This window comes from Drosophila virilis, chromosome 2, assembly GCF_030788295.1.
Source record: "Drosophila virilis strain 15010-1051.87 chromosome 2, Dvir_AGI_RSII-ME, whole genome shotgun sequence".
Classification (NCBI taxonomy): domain Eukaryota; kingdom Metazoa; phylum Arthropoda; class Insecta; order Diptera; family Drosophilidae; genus Drosophila; species Drosophila virilis.
The window spans coordinates 15,437,268-15,451,577 of record NC_091544.1 but is presented as its reverse complement, the minus strand read 5'-3'; the positions used below and the strand labels follow the sequence as shown (position 1 = coordinate 15,451,577).

The 14,310-nt window shown below is 41.2% G+C and overlaps 1 protein-coding gene across 1 annotated transcript in view; it reads right to left on the bottom strand.

Annotated features, from left to right (window-relative positions):
* Positions 1-1,458: 1,458 nt before the first annotated feature.
* The window catches only part of cnc (NFE2 like bZIP transcription factor cap-n-collar), a 42,793-nt gene continuing 29,941 nt past the window's right edge, over positions 1,459-14,310 (bottom strand). The window contains exons 8-11 of the mRNA XM_070207203.1: positions 9,334-9,801; positions 9,168-9,255; positions 3,968-5,295; positions 1,459-3,903 (exon numbers count right to left, since the gene is read on the bottom strand). Of these exons, the coding sequence (XP_070063304.1) occupies positions 3,496-3,903; positions 3,968-5,295; positions 9,168-9,255; positions 9,334-9,801 (2,292 nt within the window). The 3' untranslated portion in view covers positions 1,459-3,495. The remainder of the gene's footprint in view (positions 3,904-3,967; positions 5,296-9,167; positions 9,256-9,333; positions 9,802-14,310) is intronic.

Sequence of the window (14,310 nt, the reverse complement as noted above, 5' to 3'; positions counted from 1 at the left end):
TGCTAAAATCGAAACCTTTTCGATGCTTTTCTTATAATATCTCGGGTAATAGCTCCGCGCGGAGATATGACGTTTCAAAACGACATAACTCCGCGGAGATATGACCTTCCAAATCATCAAGTTTTTTTTTTTCAAAATAGAGGTCGGTGCTAAAATCGAAACCTTTTCGATGCTTTTCTTATAATATCTCGGGTAATAGCTCCGCGCGGAGATATGACGTTTCAAAACGACATAACTCCGCGGAGATATGACCTTCCAAATCATCAAGTTTTTTTTTTTTCAATATAGAGGTCGGTGCGAAAATCGAAACTTTTTCCATGCTTTTTTTTTAATAACTCAGGTAATAGCTCCGCGGGGAGATATGACGTTTCAAAACGACACATCCTTCTTCAAAATAAAGGTCGGTGCGGAAATCGAAACTTTTTCCATGCTTTTTTTTTAATAACTCGGGTAATAGCTCCGCGGGGAGATATGACGTTTCAAAACGACATATCCTTCTTCAAAATAAAGGTCGGTGCGAAAATCGAAACTTTTTCGATGCTTTTTTTTTAATATCTCGGGAAATAGCTCCGCGCGGAGATATGACGTTTCAAAACGACATAACTCCGCGGAGATATGACCTTCCAAATCATCAAGTTTTTTTTTTTCAAAATAGAGGTCGGTGCTAAAATCGAAACTTTTTCGATGCTTTTTTTTAATATCTCGGGTAATAGATCCGCGCGGAGATATGACGTTTCAAAACGACATAACTCCGCGGAGATATGACCTTCCAAATCATCAAGTTTTTTTTTTTTCAAAAATAAAGGTCGGTGCGAAAATCGAAACTTTTCTTTTAATATCTCGGGTAATAGCTCCGCGCGGAGATATGACGTTTCAAAACGACATATCCTTCTTCAAAATAAAGGTCGGTGCGAAAATCGAAACTTTTTCGATGCTTTTCTTTTAATATCTCGGGTAATAGCTCCGCGGGGAGATATGACGTTTCAAAACGACATATCCTTCTTCAAAATAAAGGTCGGTGCGAAAATCGAAACTTTTTCGATGCTTTTCTTTTAATATCTCGGGTAATAGCTCCGCGCGGAGATATGACGTTTCAAAACGACATAACTCCGCGGAGATATGACCTTCCAAATCATCAAGTTTTTTTTTTTTTCAAAAATAGAGGTCGGTGCGAAAATCGAAACTTTTTCGATGCTTTTCTTATAATATCTCGGGTAATAGCTCCGCGCGGAGATATGACGTTTCAAAACGACATATCCTTCTTCAAAATAAAGATCGGTGCGAAAATCGAAACTTTTTCGATGCTTTTTTTAATTCAGTCAGTCAGTCATTCAGTCAGTTCGTCGGTCAGAACAAACTGGTTAATAAAAAGTTATAGATGAAAAAGTTTAGAATAACCGTAAACAGGTAAGCTCTTAAGAAATGTTATGTATTTTATAGATATAGATTAACAAACGATTTTATTCATATTATTTTTGTAAGTTTCTTTCTTTTTATTCAGTTTTTGTTTGTTTGTTTGTTTTTTTTTTTGGGAAACGTTTGTATATTTTCTGAAGCATACAAGCTTTTCACATAAAATCTACATGCACAGATATAGACACAATCATACAAGTGGGTACTAGTTATATATAATGTTTGGACTTAAAAATATATCCATCAATTTGTTAATGAAAATTACTCAGCTTAGTCAATAAACTGTTGTTATTGATATCGGATAATAATATAACGATTTAATTCCGCAGATGGAGCTGGATAGTCTTCATCAACTGGCATCTGGCGATCCGTTTCCAAAAAGTAGGACGCATTGAAAACTCAGAAAGAAATGCTTGAAATATTCAGAACATAAGTACTTTTACTTTAAATGTATATGTTAATATAATATGTAAATGTATTTCATTACGTATGTGTGTGTGTGTAAATATTTATAGACATAGTATTTAATTATTTATTACAATTTACAAACAAATAATTTCGCTTTTTTTTTGTGTTTTTGTTTATTTTGCGCACATGTTTTTCTTTCTTTTTTTTTAAAATTTTTTTTTAGTTTTACATTTTGCGATAATTATTTTGAGATGCACGAAATTGCAACAATTTAGATGTATGCATCTATGTATGCGTGTACATATATTGGCTATATGTATTTAACAATAGTTTTACCGTTTTACTTTTGTATCTGATCTCTGCGTACAGTTATATAAATACGTTCTTGTTTTTATGCAATAGGACATCATTTTGAAGAATATTAAATATTAATATTTCTTTTTGTTTTTCTTTTGTTTTTGTTTTTTTTTTTTTTCACTTTAAACTCTTGTTATTTCGTTCGTATTTTAACTGGTAGATAAACATTTACATTTAGCTCTCGCCTAGCGCATCGAGTGGATTATTAATATGAATTAGAATATTTAAACTATATTAATTAATATGTATTTACAGTTTCGTTTATGAGCTAGTCTTAAAGTATTAGTAAATAATACGCTAATTGTTGTAATTCTCTTAAGGTTTACTTTGTGTGTGTGAGTGTGTGTGTGAGTGTTTGTGTGCGTGTGTTTCTGTGTGTTTGTTTGTGTACTTTAAACTAGGCTTCTTACGAACGAGTCTGAAATGTCCAGCAATATTAATTTAATTATTTTATTCTTTTTTGTTTCAAAACATTTACAAAACTTTTACCTAACAGCTATTTATACATGTGCTCATCTTTTTTTTTTTCTTTTTCTTTTCTTTTCTTTTTTTGTATAATCTAATATTTAAAATGTAAATGTTTTTTTTTAGCATCATGTTTCTTTTGGACGACGCGTTGATAGAGGTGTATGCATGTGTGTGTGTGTGTGACTGAGGATTTTTTCTTGATGTGGTTTTTTTCAATAGAAGTTTCAAGTTAATTGTTGCTGCTGCTTCAAAACATATTCATGCAAAATTCACAAATTATTTATCACAAGTAAGGTATATAAATTTTCGTACCATGCGCTATGGGATTGTTTTTAATATATAAGAAAATATATATATATATATAAACTTTGTATATATATAAAGAAAATGTTGAAGAAAAAGGCAATTTAAAAGAATTTAAAAATAAATAACAAACATTTTGACTAAGTTAGGGAATAGAATGATTGGGGGAGGGGGGAAATGAAAAGAAAAACTGTAAAACCCGCTGCAGTTAAATGCACGAGCGTTTTCCGCGCCGTGTCTTGCAACCAAATGTTGCCAGCAACATGTTGCGTGCAACAGAAGAAGCAGAAGTAGAAGTAGAAGAAGAGGACAAAGAAGAGCGGCAACTGCTCAGTAGTACAGGTAACTGTTGTTGTATAAATCGTAACGGTAATCGTACACCTGCTCGCAACATTGATGCTGCTGCTGCTGCTGCTGCTGCTGTTGCAAGTTTTGCTGATGCTGCTGCTGTTGCCGCTGCATTTGCTGCTGCTGCTGCTGCTGCTGTTGCTGCTGCTGAAAGTTCGACAACCAACTCGTTGTTGCGGCAATACGCAGCAGATATTTTCATTCCTTGTGATGCTGATGCTGATGCGGCGCCTGCTGCTGCTGCTGCTGTTGCTGCTGTTGTTGCTGCTGCTGCTGCTGTTGGGGCAAAAGCTGCTGATGATGCTGCGGCGCCTGCTGCTGCAAATGTGGTGGCAGGCGCGACTGTTGTTGTTGTTGTTGCTGCTGCTGCTGCTGTTGCAGTGGCACGTGCTGCGACTGCGCCTGCACCTGATGATGCCCCTGATGCACGGGATGCAGCGCCGCCTGCTGGCTGCTGCTGCCGGCAGTCACCGCGCTGGCAGCAGCTGTTGCCGTGGCGCCATTGTCGGGCTTGTCGCGCGGCAGCAAATAGACGGAGCCATCGGCCGCCTGCTGCAGGCTATAGTCGGCCGGCGAGCAGGGATTGCCCTCGGGATCGCGCAGATACTGTAGGCGAACGGTTTCATTAGCTAAATGATTCGAGAGGTAACGTTTTGTGCTGGTAACTCACCTGGAACACATGACGATGCAGCATGGAAAACTTGTTGGAAATGCGTTTGCGTTCGGTTTCGAGCTGTTCCCGATCGTGATTTAGCTGCGCCTTGCGCTTCACCACCGTGTTGACCTCATCCTCCAGCGTGAGTATCTGATCCAGTTTGCGCTTGCGGCAATTCTGTGCCGCAACCTTGTTCTTGCCACGCCGGCGAATGTCGCGTATCAGCGACAGCTGATTCTCGCTCAGATCGTACTTGGACAGGCGCTCATTAAACTCGTCCATGGGCAGATTGATGATGTCGCCCACGGGTATGGGTATGTTGAGGGCACGGGCGCGCTTCTCGTCCCGCGACAAATGCTCGTCCTCCATGGCGCTGGCATTGCTGCTGCCGTTGTCCGACTTTGCGGCATGTTTACTGCCTGCAACGGGCTTCTTGTCGCGCGGATGCGGTCTGCTTAGGGAGCCACTGCCCTGGGGCAGTGCTCCGTTGCCTTGGGGCAGTGCGTACGTATGATTCAGCTGGACAACGCCGTGTGGCGTCAAGGGTGCACGTGGCATGCCATAGTCAGCTGTAAAGGCGCTGGCCGCGCTCATCCCGTACGCCTGATGATAGTCCTTGGACAGCACGGGCGCCATGGCAGCTGCCTCGCCCACGCTGCTGCTGCCCCCGTTGCGTTGCATGCCCGTAAAGGCCGCCGCCGCCGCGCCCGCCTCGTACTCATACTTGATGCTCTGCACCTGCGGCTGCTGCTGATGCTGCTGCGGCTGCGGTGTGGCTGCCACTGGCGGCGCTGTGGCAGTCAAGGCGCTGGGCGTTTGCTTGTGCAGATCCCGCTTGCCATATAGCTGATGCTTCTTTTGTGCCACCGGCGGCTGGCGTGTGTTGCTGTTGTTGTAGCTAAAATCGTACGGTCCGCCGTATTTGGCCTGGTGATAGTCCTGTGCCGAGTCGCTGCCCTCGCCCCACTCGCCATCGGAGAGCGAGGGTACACGCTCCGAGCCCATCGAACTGACCGCACTGTCACTGGACGCGTCCAGTCGATCTCCGCCACCCTGTGCCCCACCAGCGCTGGCCAACAGATCGCTGGTCATGCCCACACCAGCTGCGCCCACGCCCACGCCCACGCCTACGCCCACACCAGCACCGGCTACTGCTGCTGCTGCTCCAGTTGCACCGCTCATAGAGGCAACCCCACCAACAGCTCCGCCAGCTACGCTATTGGGATTCGCATGGCTGCCAATGGTCAGAGTGGAGCTGCCCGCGTTGCTCACATGTCCACTGCTGGGCAGGCCCAGCACCGAGGAGTTGTTGCTCGTGCTGTTGTCCACCATGCGACAGAAACCTGTCGGACAGAGAGAGAGAGAGCAAGAGAGAGAGAGACAGAGAGAGAGAGAGAATAACATTATAAATTAGAAAAGTTGCTCTCAATGTTAAATTTAAATATGAATACAGCTATTAAAATATATATATATATATATATGGTACAGTGCGAACTCGTCTAACGAACAGCAAATAATGCAAATAACTAAATATTCAAAATTTTCAATTTTCTCATATAATATTTTGATTAACAAATATGAATCATTTTTAGAGATTTCCCTTTGTTTGCCCTATATTCATTTTGCTTTGGCTGTTCATCCAAGCGAGCTTTCACTGTATGTGTGGATCGCTGCCTGATCTATATAGATTAGCTTTTTCTGCACCTTTCGCTTATTCAGCATATTTTTGTATATGAGAAATTGTCGCAGTATATATTTAACGTGTTCCCACCATATTGCTTATCGTCTGTCTCGGTAGCTTCTTATCTATATCAAGCTCTATCTCTAGGCTGTCCCCAGGTTCCTAGGTCTACCAATTTTGTGAACGTCTCACTTTCCATGCCATGCACATTGCGAAATGTCTGAGGGTAGTTAAATGTATGTACACACACACACACACACAGACATATATATATATATATATACCTATCTATATGTACCAAGAGAGGTCTGTTGAGCGCTATTTTTTGGGTCTGAGCTAATCTTATCGCCTTGCTCGGTGAACCATGTGATCTTATGTACTATGCTTAAGCTTGTAAGGGCAAATGAATATATGTATATAGAAAACTTGAGATTTACATTTCGATATATATCATTCGGATAAGTATGTCACATATGCACGATATTTACGAGCAATGCCGGGTAATGCCAGCAAGTATATGCAGACAGTGAAAGCTCTCTCTAAAGGACATCAGCTTACATACATATATCCTACACAGTTAAGCCCCAATCATTGTTACATTTGAGGGCAAGTAATTAAGCTCAATTTTTGGCTCATTATTTTAAATGTGAGCTGATTAAGGTAACCTGTAATGGGCAAACGTGCACATACATACATATGTATGTATGTGTGTATATATGTATGTGTACTTATTTACTATAGTCTATAAGTACGTCTGCCGGCATGGCAAGGTCAAGCCCATAAACATTGATGACTTGGCAAAATACAATACAAAATTGTGGGTCGAAGTTATCAGTGGGCAGAGTGCAATACGTTCGTATTCCCGCCCTAGGAACATGCCACAGAAAAGCAAAATAAAAATGTTGAAAAGTCTAACTAATAACGGAAGTTTAATAGAGATAACGGTTAAAGCTTTTGCACGTTTTAGCTGCGCGCTCAAGATAATGCGCACACTTGCTCTCTTTGTCTAAAAATGTCGCAAACGCAAACACGTAACCCAATAACGTAATTCTTTTGTATTTTTTTTGTCATTTTATGCCAAAAATGCATTGACAAAAAAGAGAGAGAGAGAGAGAGAGAGAGAGAGAGTGAGAGCGGGAAAGAGTGCGAGAGGGTGGCGCGGCAACAATTAGTGCGTTCATAATAAAAACATTCGTACATTGAGAGCGCTAGAATATAACGACTCAACGATATCGTGCAATGTATTTTGTTTTTGTTTTTGATATTGTGTGCTTTAACGTTATTGCTTCGAATGAAATGACTCAGCAGTTTAAAAATAGTAAACAGCCAACGGCAACAGCAACAAAACTTGCTGAGCGCGCATTAGAGAGAGTACGTGTAGTGTGCCTGCGTGTGTGTGTGTGTGTGTGTGTGTGCGCGCGACGCTCATGAGAGCGAAAACGATGTTGCGCGCATGAGAGAGCGCGCTTTAGAACATTGTCGTTGTCGTTGTCGCTGCGCAACGTTGCTGATATCAGCAGCAGCAGCAGCAGCAACAGCAACGGCAGCAGAGCTGGTTGCGCAGCATGACTAATGAAAAAAATTGTTACGCGGCAAATATTTAAATGGGTTTTGTGCTTTTGATTTGTACGCGCCTGAGCATAAAAATAAAACACCGACTGCGCTGGCGGCCACCACCCGCACTCACAGTGGGCGCCGATGCCGCTGACGCTGCCTTTGCCATTGCCAGCGCTGCTCTGGCGCTATCAAATATGCTCTGCTCATTTTCACACATATTTCCCATTACTCTCACCTGTTGATTTGCGTATTGTCTAGTCTGGGCGGCCGTTTTTGGGGCTGTGTTCTCGTGTTCGTTTGCTCGATGATTTTCGATTTTGTTTTATTTTATTTAAATTTTTTTTTTGCCACAAAAATACGTTACTCGCGCGTCATCAAACGTTCTAAATTCGCGTTGCACCAATACATGTGCGCACAATTTTGAATGTATGTGTGCGTATGTGTATGTGTATCACGTATGCATGAATTTTTGTGTGTTGTGCAGTTTCTGGTGCCGCTTTCGGGTTTGCCTAATGTGCCAAGTGCGTCATTGTTTCATTTATCAATAAGTCATATTAATTTATGTTAATTGTATAAGAGTGTTGTCACGTTTCTAGCACGTAGTCGTTTTCCTTTTCTTTTTTTTTTCTGCTTCTATTATTGTTTGCTAATTTTTTTTTTTTATATTTTTTATTATTACTATTTCATTGAATATATGTACATATGTATTTACTTCACTATCGTATTCGATTGTTCGTGTTCGACTGATTGACTCGGAATTGTGCGGTGTTCTTGTTGCTTTGCTTTTGTCATGCTCATTTTAAAATTTTGCCTGAATTGAGCGCGAAACACGAGCGGGCCGAGCGGTCGGAAAGAGCCGAACGTGGCGACGATTGAGCTCGCACCGCTGAGCAGGCGTTGTTCTTCACTCAAATTTAAACTAATTTCACGAATTTTATGCTAATCAGAATACGGCAAAGCAGTGCAGAGCAACGACTGAGCTAACAGCAAAATGTGCCAGCAACAACAGCGGCAGGCGGCGGTCAAAAAAAAGCTCGCCAGTTTTGAAATTCTCTTACGTTGTTGTTGTTGTTGTTGTTGCTTAGCTTACGCACGCTTTTTTTTTGTTATGCTGTCGCGCAACTTGAGCAATGTTCTTGAGTGAAAGCTCCGAACGCCAAGTCAGCAGCGCATGTGGGTGTGACTCAAACACTTGGGGCCTGGCTTCTGTCACAAACACTCAAGTATTTTTTAGTATGACAAATTTATAGCATTAAATTTGAATTAAAATATTTGTATTTTATGAAATTTTATGAAAACTGACTAAAACAACTGAACTACTGAGCTTGGCGTAGTGTAATGTTGATAAAAAGCTTTTAAAGCTTTGTCTAATTTTATAACTGAACGAAAAGTAAAGAATACATAATTGAAAGTAACAAATGAAATTAATAATTAAAAAACTTTTGATATTTAAATATTTTAAAATTTGAATAAAAAATTATAGGGTCAGCCCATAAGAGGTAAAATAATTAAATCTTAATTGAAAAAAAAAGCGATAACATTTGCTGAAAACGTAATTTAGTAACTAGTTAAAATTATATATTCAGAACGCAAAATATTTACACATTTAGATTAATGTGTGAGCAACTCTTTCGCACGCTCAGAGATAACAGAAATAACTCGTAAAGCTTTTGACAAGCTTTAAGCTTTCAAAGCTTGAGTTTTGCACAGGTAAATGCCAGTTGTATTAAATTAAAAAAAAGTTAAGCAAAGCAATAAAACAATATTTATTGCAAATTGCCAATTTTGATAGTTCAAAAGGAGATTAGCTTCGTGATAGACCAAAAGAAAGTACAAAAATTCTACTATATCTGTTTCTGTATCTGTATCTGTATCTGTATCTGTATCTGTATCTGTATCTGCAGATACAGATCAAGCTGATTACTGCTTATTAACTAGTTGTAAATGGCAAGAGAGTCATTGTTATTGATCACTTACTCTCCGTCATATCCATCAAGTGAAGATCCTCATCGTTGAAAAACGAATTGATTAAACCATCCGTGTGATTCACGTCCGAAGAAGTGTTCTGAAATAACAAATCGGTTAACACTCTCTGTGTAAAATCATAATTCATAATTCAATCGCTGGGTCCCAGATCGCTTACCGCATAATACATCATCTCGTGTTCCATTTTGTAGTTGCTGCTGGCAGCGGCCGCAGCGGCTGCAGCGGCAGCAGCAGCGCCATCCACCTCGTGACTGGAGTTGGTCAAATGCATGCTGGAGGAGACCGCCGAGCCCAGGTTGTGACCATAGTGCGGCTGACCGCCGGCCGCTGAGCAGAGATCGCCCAGTGTCGAATTGGCATGCAGCATGGCCGCATGGTGGCCGTGACCATGGCCATGATGCGGTGGCGGCGGCGGTGGTGGCGGCAACGTGGCAGCCGTCTGGCCGTATTGGGCGGCATGCTGGGCGCTGGGTGGCACGGCTGGACTCTGGTACGAGTAGCTGGTATAGTGCGGCGGATAGGGCGGCATATCGGAGACGCCGCCGACCACGCCCATGCCCATGTAGGTGGCGAAATCCTGTAGACGCTCCATGGAGACGCTGCGATTCAGGCGCGGCATGCGGCCCTGGAAAAAAGGAGTAAATGATTAATTTGTGTGAAAATTAGAAGCTACGCCAAACTGTTGATGTATTAACAAGATGAGATGGGTTTAGAGATGGAGAGAGAGAGAGAGGAAGACTCATTGTGAAATAAACTAATAAATAAGCGATCAATCATGCAAGACTCCGTTTACGGAATTCTCTAGAAATAAGCAACAATAAGCCGCAGACAAGACACGAAAATAAAAAAAACAGATAAAAATAAAAAAAAAAAATACAAAAAAAGAAAAAACTAAATTCAAATTGCGCTGCAAGTAAAACTTGACTTGTGTGTTGTTTGTTTGTCCGTCGCGCCGGCCGACGAATCTTTTAAGCCAAAAAACGTGCACAATGTATCAATCTGGCGATTTTGGTTGGGACTTGGTTGGGTTGCCTCCGAAGATCGATCAACATGGAATTGAAATAAAAATTCGTATCGTTCAATTTGACAAGTGCCGCAGTCAGCGGTCGTATTCGATTTGGGTTGCCTTTCAGTCAGCATCAGCAACAGCAACAGCAACAGTATCTGTATCTGTATCTGTATCTCTATCTGCATTTGTATCTGTATCTGTAACTAAGTGATCGACAGTTCGTGCTGTGAGACGACTTCATTAGTCGAAGCTTTTGTTATTCTTAATTATCGATCTGGTTTATTTATTTGCTTAACTAATTCCAGTAGAGCTCTTCGTATTGCATACAGCCAGGCGTGGGCGCCAGTCTAAAATATATGCACATATATTACCACATACCTCACGGATACACACACACACACTCGCACTGAGGGACTCTCGCGCGTTCCTCGAAACAATTTGTTAAACGCCGCAATTAAGCGCTAAAAGCCGCCAGCCATCAAACCTGGCCCAAACCCTGACGTTGATGCACTTGGAGGATGCGGCCGGCATTGACATTCAGATTGAGTTGCAGATAAATTTTAACAACGAAATATGACGCGAGGGCTGAGTAGGTGTAAAATGGAACAACAACAACAACAGGAAAGAAGATAAATCAAATTGAAACGAAGCAAAGCGAAGCGAACGGAATTTAAGTGAATTGAAATGAACCGAATTGAACTGAACTGAGCTGAAATGAACCGAACCGGTGAACGTTCCGTTGACGGCGACTTTGACTCCTTGACGTTGAGTTGTCGTGTGAGATTTGGGCTCGAGACAACATTGACTGACAGTCCACAGATACAGATACAGCTAAAGATACAGCCGCATGCTGGAGATACAGATGCAAAAGCAAAGCGAATGCGGCTCAGACTTGACATGTGTGTGTGTGTGTGTGTGTGTGAGAGAGAGGCTGTGTGTGCACATCTAATATATGCCTCAACACGCTCCTGAGCAAACAGGTAAAACAACAACCGCAGCCAGTCGCCACGGCAGGTAAACGGGGCGTTTACTTTGGCATGTGCAGCGTGTAAATCTGTGTGAGTGTATGTGTTGTGTGTGTGTGTGAGTGTGTTGTGCTGAGTATGTGTAATTTCAATTGTCACTGTCTTGTCATTAACTTCTGGTGTTAGTTTGCCAGCCACTGGCCATTGTTTTGTCGCGTTTCACACGCAAAGCAAATCAACTGCAGGGGCTTCGATACGGTAGCAGTCTCACAATGTACACACACACACACACACACACACACACACAGTCACACACACACTCACAAACACACAGACATGAAGACACTGCTATAAATGCATAGAGACAAGTCTTGAGGCGTTGCCGTATGCTTTCATTAGAGTTTTTGCCGTTAGCTCAGGCTCCAGTCAAACTTAACACTCAGAATACCGTTGCACGTAGCTGTCAGATCGGAACTATAAGGATTTATAAGCCTAAATAAATTAATTACCTAAGCAGCTTAGCATTAGAGCGTTTATACACACTCGTAATTAATCAATCATCAATAAATATTCATTTGATTAGTTGACAAAGAGTTTAGATTGTTTGTTTAGGATATAGTTTATAAATATATCTTAATATTTCTCAGACAATCCCATATCCAGTTACTAACCTATCGATATTCGTAATTGATAAGTGATTTATAGCATAACGAATAAAAAAAAGAAAGAAAGAAAGAACTGTTAATTATTAAAAAAATCGTAACTTCTTAAATATAGTTAACTTTTTTCAAGAATAAAGTTCTTTGCAAAAAAAAAAAAGACAAATAACACGAAGAAATCTTTATAGTTACTTGAATAAAGATCAAGTATGCATAAAGAAAAGATCTCTTTAATCTTAAATAAAGATCTAAAAGATTGAAATAAAAGCTCTATAAAAGCCTAAAGGAAGCTCTATAAATACTTAAGGAATTCTATGAAATCTTTAATTTAAGAAAGCTCTATTAGTCTTAAAGCTCTAATTCTATATTAGTAGGCTACTTTTGAAATATTTAGGAGTGTTTTATTTAACCATTCACACTTAATATAAGCTATCTTTTCTTGGTGTGAATACCCTTAATATTTTATATCAACAATCTTATTAGCAAATCTCCATAAAACTTTCAACTTAATGGCATTTGCCGGAATGTCCAGAGATCTTGTAATTAGTTCTCTTTAAATGAAATTAAGCCTCTAAAATTGCTTAGCTTATGCCAATTTATTGCGCAATTTATTCGACTATGCGAAATTGATTTAAGTTCTAGGAAATTGTACAAATATTTGCTTGTCTAAACGCAATATTTCTTTTAATTAACTTTGTCATTAGACCTGTATATCAGCAATTAGCTTATTGCTTGATGTGAAAATTTCAAAAAAAAAAAAAAAAAAAACTTTCACCAAAAGGAAATTCCAAATCTCACGTTTTAAGCCAAGCTCAGATAGTTAGAGGGATTGTGTCTCTGTTCGCTAACATCGATTGCTGTTTTTCTTTTTGTTTTGCTAGTACTACATTTTTTTTTGCGCTTTTTTTGTCATTAATTTGATTTATGTGTGCGCGAAACGAGTCTCAAGAGGACAGCGACAGCCATCAAACTGTTTACATAAATTGAATTAAAAACGTACAAAAAGCAGAAATCTCAAGAGCAGCAAAAAAAAATTGTACATATATATATACATACATATATCTCGAAGATGCTGTAAAATAATTAATAAAGTTTTTTGCGCTGATTTTGTGCTAAGCTTTTTGTAAATATTTAAAATTCACATAATTAAAGCTGCGCGCGGCGATTAAGGCGCCGCAGGGTTGGGCAAAAGGGGGTGCGGGATGTAGGGGGGGCGCTCAGAGCTGCAGGCATTAAAAGATACATTTTTTTTTTGTATTCGCGCTTACTAAATGGAGATTTAATTGCAGGGGCTACTGCAGCAGCAGCAGCAGCAGCAATTGAAGTGCCCGCAGTCGAGTCAAAGCTGCAATCAAGGCGTCGAGCTGAGCGGGCGGATAGGGTTTTTTGCGGCGGAAGGGAGGGGATGGTGGGGGGGGGGAGTGGCTGGCTTGGCGGCAAGTGCCACCGAATTCAATAAACACTTCGCCACGCGGAAAAGTCAAGTGGCGCATTGCAGCAACAACAACAACAAAGCGGCTTTAATGAACACGGAGCTAAGCCAAGTTTTTTGTATTCAGTCCCCCTTTTGTTTTTTTGCATTGTGATTGCAATTAGCAGACAGTGGCGGGACGGCGGGGGCTGCAGGGGCTTAGCCAGAGGTTTAGTTACGAGCACAAATGGCAAATTAAATGTTATCAGGAAGCTGACACTTTGCACACACACACACACACACTCGTGTATTACATAATCATAATCAAGATCGACAGAGTGACTAAAGCCTGCCGCTCGCCTAATGACACTGGCTGCCCAAAAGCGACAGGGCGGCGAGAGAGAGAGAGAGAGAGAGGGAGAGAGAAAGATAGCTGACGGTTAAGCCGTCGCCTTTGCCGCTTTTCAGGATTTGCCGTTGCGCTTCCTGCGAAAGCCAAAAACAGATCATCTGGCTCATTAAATGGATTTGCTGCAAGTGCAGCGAACAGAACAAGTAGCCGCTGCAACCCGCTGTGCATTCAGGAAAACAGAAGAAGAAGAAGAAGAAAACAACAACAACAACAACAAAGGGTCACATCAAACGTAGCATAGGGGTTAGGGTTAGGGTTAGGCTTCGGGTACGCGGTTTCACCTCTAATCCCCGTTGCGGCTGACCACAGCGTGCGGCATTTTGTGTGTGGCTCGACGCAAAAGACTTAACAGCAATTGCCGCTGACTTCATGACTGCTCAGCTGTGCGTGTGTGTGTGTGTGTGTGCGAGTGTATCTTTGTCAACTGTGGATAGCCTGGCATCTATTCAATAGCTGCCATTGTTCGAGTTCATTAGATGCGTGCCACAGAGCCAGGCTAACTATTTAGACGGCTTTGCTCATTCACATGTTTTGCCGGTTTTGATCGCTTGTTGCTGCACTTGTTTAGCTGGATTTGCGGTGGGATTAGGCCAGAAACTATAAGCTGTTAGAAGACACATATCACCCAAATAAATAGATCAAGAAGATCACAGAAGATATTACAAGAAATGCATGCAC